The following is a 9,668-nucleotide window of genomic DNA, read 5'->3' as shown; positions in this document are numbered from 1 at the left end:
TTCACCTTCAATGTGTTCATGAGATTTTCAGAATTTAGCCATGATTTCACTTACATTTGTCTAGGGTTTACTCCTAGACACTATATCATTCTTTTTCTATTCATTTAAGGGGTTGTTTGGTAGCCTCTTAATGACCATTCAGATGTTACCTCTTAATGGTTTAAAACCTCTGAATGAATAAGAGGTAACCTCAAATCTGAATGGTTAAGAGGTAACATCTGAATGGTAAATCATCACATGTCACATTCTTCTACCTTCTCATTGGTAAAATTCTTAATGGTTCCATTAAGAGGTAGCCTCTTAATGACCATTCAGAGGCTAACAAACAGCCCCTAACAATCATGCATCATCAGATTTCAAACTCCCTAGATTCATGAGAATTTCAAGTAGAGATTTCTTATCAAATTTTACATACCTTATAACCCCCTTGCAATGAGGATCACTAATCTCAGCTCGGATTTCGTTTTGGATAGATTTGAACCTTCAATTTAGGAGTATTGTGTGAATTAGGGTTTTGAAGAGCCTGGTCGCCCCTTCCCTCTTGTCTGGTTCGATCTCAACACACACCAGTGTGTTTGAGTTTTTAATTTTTTGTTTTATTAATATTAGTTTCAATTTAAACACTTTTGGCCCCTCAAAGTCATCATCTAACTAGGTTAGTCTCATTCCCAATTAGTTTGTTTCACTTATTTATTTTCAACATATTTGTAATAAGAATTTGTATTTTCGGGGTGTTACATGATGTGTGGCGTATTAGGATGGTTCTTGGTTGTTTGTTGCAGACAGTTCATCGAGAGAGATTTGAGAGAGAGGAGGGCATGGATATATTAATTGTTTTGATTTTTTTTTATTTTTTATTATACTATATATTATTAATGCTTAAAATGACCAAATTGGCCTCATGTGCAATGCACATGACTAAAGTTAACTGAAATGTTTAACTGCGTTAATGTAAAACGACCTAGCGTGTAATGAGTTTTCCGAATAAAGGATTGCAACTGTAATTATTGAAGTTAAAAGCTATCCATTGCAATCCGATACAAACGTAAAGGACAAAAAGTGTAATTTACCCTTATAATTTTGTTATTTTCATAGAGTAACCATTAAGTTTGTAATTCAATGACAGTCTTTTGTAAAATATCGTGGATTTGTTATGAATGCTTTAAAAGCCAAGGAATTTTACCGCGAAGATGTCTTATACATTGTTAAAAGCGGGAAGGCTCTCCTAACACATTAGGTAAAAACACATTTATATGTGATTACTCTTTCTATTGGTTTTCTTTGGTTCATTTCCAGATACTTTTAGCGGTTTTTGTCATCCCACAATGAAACAATTACATACTCATTTAATCATCTGAGGTTGACGGGGAGAGTGGAAGAAAAACAAAGATGGTCAAAAGGGATTCATCAGGCTGTGGAAGCCAATCTCACTAATCTCATCAACATGTTTCCTCACACCATCTGTTACAAATTCTTTATGCAATGGAAAAACGCTCCGTGACGATAGTATTGTTTGAGAAGTAGAACCACTCCCTTGTCCAAATTTCAGTATAAGACTTTTGGATACCACAAATGATTAGAATTAGTATACAAATAACCTGAAACCAAGTATTTGACTTGAACATCTATATACAATAGAAATTATATTGACAAATTACCTCCTCCTTAGCTGATTAACTTCATCGATTTCTTCATTCAGAAGCATTCGTGTTACAAACTTATCATTTTGAACTGTATATTCACCTACATGCAAAAGTATATAGATATTTAGTCAACGTGTTATTATATTTCCAGAAATAAAGAGTATAGTTATGATTTGCAGAAAGTAACAAAAATTACCTTTCTATTCCTTACACTTTCCATGCTGTATAACAGCCATTACATGCTCATGAGCTGGGATTTTAGAGATGAACTCCTTAAACTGCAGAGCATAATCATTCGACACAGTACACCACAAAACTTTACCCCTACATAAAACAATATTCGTATGACGATAAACTATAGACTAATTTATGACCATTTTTTTACAATCTATAATATCAAAACTAAATTGAATGAATAACAACACAAAATCAAAGGAAATTTTTAACATTTATTAAAGTAGTAAATGAGCCATAAATTAACTAACGTATTCACTTGAAAAATAAATTGTTGATCTCATTTATTACCATGATTCAACAATAGATATAAACACTATTGATCTCATTTATGTGGAATCATTACCATGATTCCACATTAAATACCAACATTCTTCATCTTATTTGTTAACATTATTAAATACAAACAATGATTTGTACATGACTGAACATGTAAACAACTACTTACTCCAAGTCTTGAATATCGAAATTGATCTTCTTAGTTTCTTTTGGAGGTCGACTAAAGAATTCAAGATCTCTACACCAAACCACAGATCCAGCAACATCTATATGATCACATTATACAACAGTATAAGTAAAACTTTCTAATTCTATACAGAGAAGACATGATTACAAAAATATACACTACCAACACTCAAAGTGTTTAATGCCTCTCCTTGAAGAATATCTTGATAAGCTCTGAAGTTGAAACCATACTCAACACCTTGCCAATCTCTCACAGGTGTAATAGTTGTGCATCTATAAAAGTTGATTTTATAATCATGTACTGCAACTTTATATAAATCTTTATTCTCACCAACACCAAATTTCGACAGAATCACAGCAGCACCTTCTTGAAGTTGTCCATCAAAAACAGGTATCAGATGACTTTTAATACCCGCTTGAATCTTAGCACCCTGAAGAACATTTAAACAAAGTTTTTTTTAGCATACACCACTATATTCTCTGATAGAACAGAAAAGCAGAAATACAAATTACCTTTTTATCAATGAAGATGAGATTCATTTTGTAACCTTGATTCCATTTTCGAATAATACTCGCTTTCATGTTCCACATATCTTTCCCATGATTCAAATCGTTAACAAAACTAAGATTGTTACTCTCAACTGATATTGACATGCTTCTAATTCAGAATTCGAATTGTGATCAAATTTCAAATTTCAAAATCCAAAATCAGAGAAGATGAAAGTGTGATCAAATATGAAGAGGGAAATGAGAAGAAAAGCCTTATATAAGAACATGATTGACAGGACTTTGTGAGTGACATGCATTAATTGCAAATTACTTATTCCCATGCATTTTTGAATTTGAATTTGCCGGCAATTAACATTAAACATCTGCTGATCTAAAAACATTACATAAAACTTCAACCTCTGCTGGGTATTAAAGTATAGACGGATATATATGGGCAGATGTTTACTTTGGCAGACGTTTGATTCAATTTTAAATGATTTTATATATTAAGACTTATGATGCAGTAATGGCATAAGAAAAGCATTGTTGGACAGCTTCTCTACCTGCCACATCAGCTTTTCTTATGTCATCGGGATTTCTCCTTTTATAGAAAGTATAGATAGATTAAAAACTGATTGTATATTTTATGTTAAACTTAAAAGTTAAAAAAAATAAGCATTATATTTTGTAATTAACGAGTTGACGTTACCCGCGGGTTGCGGCGGGATGCTGATTATTAAAGTTATCGCCATCACTATATTAGATGCAAAAATTATTTAGTTTAGGAATAAGTTATTATAATATTTGCTATTTCGTTATAAACATTGTTATTCTTAGAGAGCAGTGGCACGGCTTAGTGGGAACCAGGGAGTGCACCCGCCCCCCTCAAGCTCCGCCATTGTTAGAGAGAACTTTTAAATTTGGTTCATAAAAGGCTATTTCGTGAATTATCGTTTCCTTACTATTATCTAAATGATCATTAATGTGTTGTGTTTTGACGCAGCTTCCTACTCTTCGGCCGTGTGCCAACGAATGTGCTTGTTTAAGGCCTTCTATTTTACCAGTAGTATCGGCCGGATGTAGAATCCGACAACATCATACATAGTCTAATAAAATCACTTTTATAACTTCCCTAAATACAATAAACTTAAATACCAAACAATTGATATACGCTGACAAACATGTAAGAATAATGGTATACAGTTTCTCACTGTATCAAACAAATATATTGTAAATGTATAAACAAATTATATATATCTATGGTTCCCATTAAGTCTAACCACCATCAAAATAAATATCCACCATTGGATCATGCTAAGATGAAATCTCAACCATTTAAACTCATTTTTTAACTGCTATTGTGGCAGTTCACAACAGTTTCTTCTACCTTCAACCCACGTCTACATCTTCAACCCACGTCTTCATCCTTCCCCTATTGATAAGTTTCATTGGTTTCTCTAGAAACTCCCCACTCCCCTACTACTTCGCCTGAAACTAGTAACAACCCCGCTCCCCATATTCCACCGTTGTTGTTACGCACAGACTTACAAACCCTGGAACCCCTTCTTCTTCTTCTTCTTCTTCTTCTTCTCTCCTCTCTCTCTCTAGCGATGACATAAGCACTTCCAAAAACAAAGATCAGTGCAATTCTGATAGTTGCAACGCAACAACCGTACCCTAATCGAACAACCACTGCCCTCGCTTCGACGACTCCTGCAATTTGATTTGTTCTGTTTCACATGACCAAGTAACAGTCGAACTCTCTCTTCAATTTTTTCGATTATGGCTTTGTCAATTTTTATTTGGTTTATCATCACGACGACTTAAATATAGAATCTAATCTCTCTGTGATGGATAGATTCTATGGTGGTGGTATGAATGGTTTAAGAGGTGAGAGAACTCTGCTTCTTAACGAAAAAGTAAACTTAAAAAAACTCTCTCATAGAACTGAAATTGGACTTCTTCTTTAAATGTTTTGAAATCTGGCTGAAAATGAGATTATTGATAGGTTGGTTATAGGGTTTGAGGAGAAATGATGAGTAGGGGGATCCTGAACTTGGACTTTTGGAGTATTTTGATTTTGGTTTACCAATACAACCTGTTTGATGAAATGCCTAAGTAAAATTCAATGTAAGGTCCTTCTAATTTTGTTCTTGGAAATTAAACAGGCTACAAAGGTGCAATGTAAGAGTTCTCCCGCTGGTAAGTTGATACTATTATGTCTTTTCACCACATTCAGATGTATAATTATTTTGTGTTTGTGAATGTATTTACCTGTTATTTATTTATTTATTTATTTTTTATTTTTTTTGAACGGCTCAGCGGTACACCCCTCTACGGAACTCACCCACATCTCGAGTTCGATCCCTCTTGGGTAACTTACCATAGTTGGTTCAGCTCAAATCACTTCTTTTTTCTGTTGTATGAGTCAAAACAGGCTGGATCAGGCTAATTCCGCAAAAAAAGTTTCTCCTTTTTTATGAATTTTATAAATAGCAGTTGGGTATGATCATAGATGTACAAGATTGCATTATTTTAATTACAGCTATAATGTTAACTTTTTTATAAATTATAGAAGGTTTTATGCATTTGAATACATTTCGGATTACTTTCAAGGGGATGACTACCCAGTTCCTCCTCCGTCGTTCCTTTAAGGTCACATTTTCATTTAATATTTTGTCTTCAGATATCTTTTTTGATACCAATTGGTCAATCTGTTACTGCATAATTGTATATGAACTCAATTGCAGTCATATTGCATTCTTGCTGATGTATTTTTTACTAAGAATTGCATTTAAACAGGTGGAAAGCTGGCATACGGCCTTGTGCATGCAGTAGCTGGTGGTTTGGATGTTATTGTGCCAATGGGCAAATGCACTGATGAGTCCAAACACTTATACTCTTGGATTAGGCCAATATTTTATCCTAATTGTTTTGATATCATATATAATTATAATGGTACATGGATTTGCAGTTACTCAGGGCTTTTCTTCAGAATTTGTTATGCTATTGCAAAACATTTCAGGGTCATTGTAACAAATATTCAACTTGAGTGAGTTTTGTAAGTTATAATGTTTGTGCTTTCATATGATGTTGGAGTAATATATGATGTTTCATTCGTTTGAGAGATGAAATGGTCATATGTCTGTTGGGGTTCCCTTTAATGGACACACATTGAGACATAAGTGGCTGTTTTTTTTTCACCACGTAATAGTAAAGCATTCATTTCCTTCGCCTTATTTCTTATACTCTCCTTTTTTATGTTGATGGGCAGTTGGATGGATGAACTAGGCATGACTTCACTTGCAAAAGTACTAAAGGTTAGCTGTCTATCAAGTATATTGTTTAGAGGATTACTTTTATGTGTTTTCAATATTGTCTAGAAGACTACTTTTATGTGTTTTCAATATTTCATTGTATAATATTATATGGTAACACAGAACTCAGGCTTGGTTCATCATTCCCATCTTGATAGGGATGGTAATGGGTCGGGTCCGGGTCGGGTATTGGTAATCCCATACCCATACCCGCTAATAAAATCGCGTCTCATACCCGACCCAATACCCATCGGGTATTTGTCGGGTAATTACCCGTCGGGTATCGGGTATACCTAATGGCGGACCCAGGAATTTTTCCATGGGGGTGCGAAACGTTTTTAAAAATTTTAGGCCCCTAGGTATATAAGTAAAAAAATCGGTTCGTATCAGGTCGGGTCGGTTCGGGTCGGGTCATGTAAAACAAAAGAAATTGCGCCATACGTCCCTACTCATGGTTCCTATCACAAACAAATTGATGCATAAGTTCATCGCTCCATAACATAATGTTTCAATTTTAATTTTCAACCCTAGAAATCGTGTGTAATCACCCTAAAAATCACCTAAACAACATAATCACCCTAAAATCATCTAAACAACCATAAACAACGTCAAAACACATGAAATTTCAAACCTATTTAAGAATTTTGTTACCCTTTGGTGTCGGACGGCGGTGGTTCGCGGCTGCTGATGACGTGCTGTTGTGTTCGATGATCGTTGGTAGGAGACGACCAAAGAGAGGGAGGGCGGGAGGAATTCTAAGGGACTATTGCGCTTATTTTAATTATTATAGTTTGAACTTAGGTTGAGTTTGGTTAATGGGCTAGTAATTAGTGGGCTAATTATGTTTAATGAAATAGTGGGTTAAGGTATTGGGTATTTGGGTTAAGTTGGGTAGTATAAGTTTATATAATTTAGGTAGTTTTTTTAATTAGAGTTTACTAAAAAAAATTAAAATATAAATCGAAAACATTTTTTACCTAAGGTGTGTGGACGAAAAATTCCAAGGGGTGCGGACGAAAAAATCCAAGGGGTGCAGACGGGATTTTCAACGGAAAATAGCACTAAAATTTTTTTTCCCGGGGGTGCGCCCGCCCACCTTGGGCTACATGTAAGTCCGCCCCTGATACCTATTAGTTTGTTAAAAGATATACGTTGGAATTTCTAAATACATTTCTTTTACTATCGTAATTTCATATTATTTTATTTATACAACAGCTATTATAAATTAAAAATGTACATTACATATATATAAGTTTTATCATAAATTAATAATAACTTTATAATACTTATACACTTACATGTATATACTTCACAACATACAAAATATAAATAACTATTATCAAATGCATATATACTAGAAGAAAATTTATTTTTTCACATTATAAACATATTAAAATAAATCCCTAATAGACAAGGGTTAATGAAAAATAGAAATATATATTAAAAGAAACCGGGTATGTGATCGGGTATATAGTTCGGGTAAACGGGTATGTGGTTACGGGTAATCGGGTCGGGTATCACCTAATCCCATACCCGTGAAAATTTTAAAAACTAATCTCATACCCGGCCCAATACCCGTCAGGCTCGGGTATTTTTGTCATCCCTACATCTTGACCATAATCACATCTGTAGTAACCCACCTTCCTCCTTTATTCCTTCTCAACTTGCCTCTTCCTCCTGATCTACTCTTTCTTTAATATGGGATTATTGACCTTTTATGACATTTTGGGAACTTACAGTTGTGGATGTGTTTGCAGATATGTTTGTTATGCAGGCAGCCCGGTCAGAGCGTCAATAAGTGCTAAGTGCTCTGACAAGAATGAGAAGAACATTGACAATAAGTTATGGTTAGTGTAGAATTTGGCCATTCTCTTGCCTTATGCCACCACCCTCTTTATGTCGGATGCTTCTGCTGCTGCATCTGCACATCATGCTTTGAATGGTCATATAATATAATTTCATTTCAAATGCATGTTAGCCATTTTTGCATCAGAGCAAAAAAGAGTGTAATGTTTAACTTGGTAATGCTTTTTTTTTTCATTATATATGACATTTATTTTCAGACTACTAACCTGCTAATCTTCTCGAGAAACTCCCAGATTTTTAGATGGATTTAGCGCATTTTTTGAAAACTGAAAATATGAGTGATGACAAACCGCCATACTGACTCTTTCATACTTGCTACTTTTCCCTTTGAGAAATTCTTGGCTACCGCTAATATTTTCATCCAACTTAAATATTTTATGTATTACTTAACATTTATCCTCTTGACTTTCTAAATTTATTTGTTTGTGGTTATGTTAAAGTGTTTTAATTGGTTGGATTGTTGTCATATAAAAACGTCAACAGGTCGAAAAGAGGCCACTTTTGAGCTTAAAGAGGACGATATAAAAGCTGAAAAAAACCAACCATGTGTGAATGTTATTACACCTTCCCCCAATGTTGCTTATCGTTTACTTTTTCATTAAAATGACACCATTTCATGTTTTACCATTCTATCAGTTTTATTTTATATTGTTTTGTGGTTGTACACTATTCACGTTCGTTTCCTTTTATATTTATATTGTTTTGTGGTTGTACACTATTCACATTCGGTTCCTTTTAAAGAATTATAAACTAAAGAATTGTGCTTTTGTTTGTAATGTTGTTTAGATTTGTGTTCACTTAATGTGGATGTTTGAGATTGCTTATTTTGAGCTCCTTTTAACTTTTAGACTTCTTAAAAGTTAATTTGTGTTTGAAAAGAAAAAAAGGAAAAGTTAGAGGGTTGTGACTTTTTCAAAAAAGATGGAAAAGGAGAAAAGAAGAAAAAGAGAAACAATACTAAACACCCTCAATACAGATATCTTTGTTTGTTACGCTTTTGTTTGTTACGCTGTTAGTGTAACCCGTCCACCGGACGGGTATTAAACTAGTTTTTTTTGTATTCAATGGAAAATAGATTTTTTATTTTTTTTAATTATTTTATAATAAATTTTTCCCATATCAAACATCCACCACCGCCATTTACATCTCACCGATAACCGCCAAGAACAATATCTCCGAACACTCACCACTGCCATTGACGTGCAACAAATCGCCAATAATATTCTCTCCGAACACCCACCACGGCCATTTGCATCCACCGGTAACCGCAAACAACCCTCTGCCGCAATTCTTATTCGCCTTCAAAATCCTCTTTTACCGTTCTTCAATTCATTATGTTCGTCCCTTATTTGGCAAATTATTTCATTGTTTTCATCTGTATTTTATATTCGAGTAAGTTTTCAATTTCATCGTTTCATGGTTTGCTATGGATTAATTCAATACCTTTTTTATTGTTTGGTTTTTGTTTGCTGTGGATTAATTCCATACCTTTTTTTGTTGTTTGTTTTTTTTTTTTGTATGGATTAATTCAATACCAATTCCTAGGCCTGTAAACGAACCGAACGAACACGAACATAGGTATGTTCGTATTCGTTCATTTAACTTTAACCGAACACGAACATATAATCGAACACATTTTTTGTTCGTGTTTGTT

General features: G+C 34.0%; 1 protein-coding gene and 2 long non-coding RNA genes across 3 annotated transcripts; 1 reads left to right on the top strand and 2 right to left on the bottom strand.

The window, feature by feature from the left end:
• Window positions 1-1,393: 1,393 nt before the first annotated feature.
• Window positions 1,394-2,996, bottom strand: LOC118490492. Its single transcript, XM_035988154.1, has 6 exons — window positions 2,856-2,996; window positions 2,506-2,773; window positions 2,326-2,422; window positions 1,855-1,967; window positions 1,659-1,743; window positions 1,394-1,556 (listed from the first exon to the last, which is right to left on the bottom strand). Exons 1-6 carry the CDS (start codon window positions 2,994-2,996, stop codon window positions 1,394-1,396), a joined length of 867 nt encoding a protein of 288 aa, XP_035844047.1.
• Window positions 2,997-5,992: 2,996 nt separating this feature from the next.
• Window positions 5,993-8,675, top strand: LOC118490657. Its single transcript, XR_004889784.1, has 2 exons — window positions 5,993-6,151; window positions 7,906-8,675. It is a non-coding gene; the product is annotated as an uncharacterized LOC118490657 (long non-coding RNA).
• Window positions 7,566-8,400, bottom strand: LOC118490658. Its single transcript, XR_004889785.1, has 2 exons — window positions 8,221-8,400; window positions 7,566-8,069 (listed from the first exon to the last, which is right to left on the bottom strand). It is a non-coding gene; the product is annotated as an uncharacterized LOC118490658 (long non-coding RNA).
• Window positions 8,676-9,668: the final 993 nt, after the last annotated feature.

Source organism: Helianthus annuus, chromosome 3, assembly GCF_002127325.2.
Source record: "Helianthus annuus cultivar XRQ/B chromosome 3, HanXRQr2.0-SUNRISE, whole genome shotgun sequence".
Taxonomy (NCBI): Eukaryota; Viridiplantae; Streptophyta; class Magnoliopsida; order Asterales; family Asteraceae; genus Helianthus; species Helianthus annuus.
The sequence above is the reverse complement of the archived record's forward strand: the minus strand, read 5'-3'. Positions and strand labels throughout refer to the sequence as shown.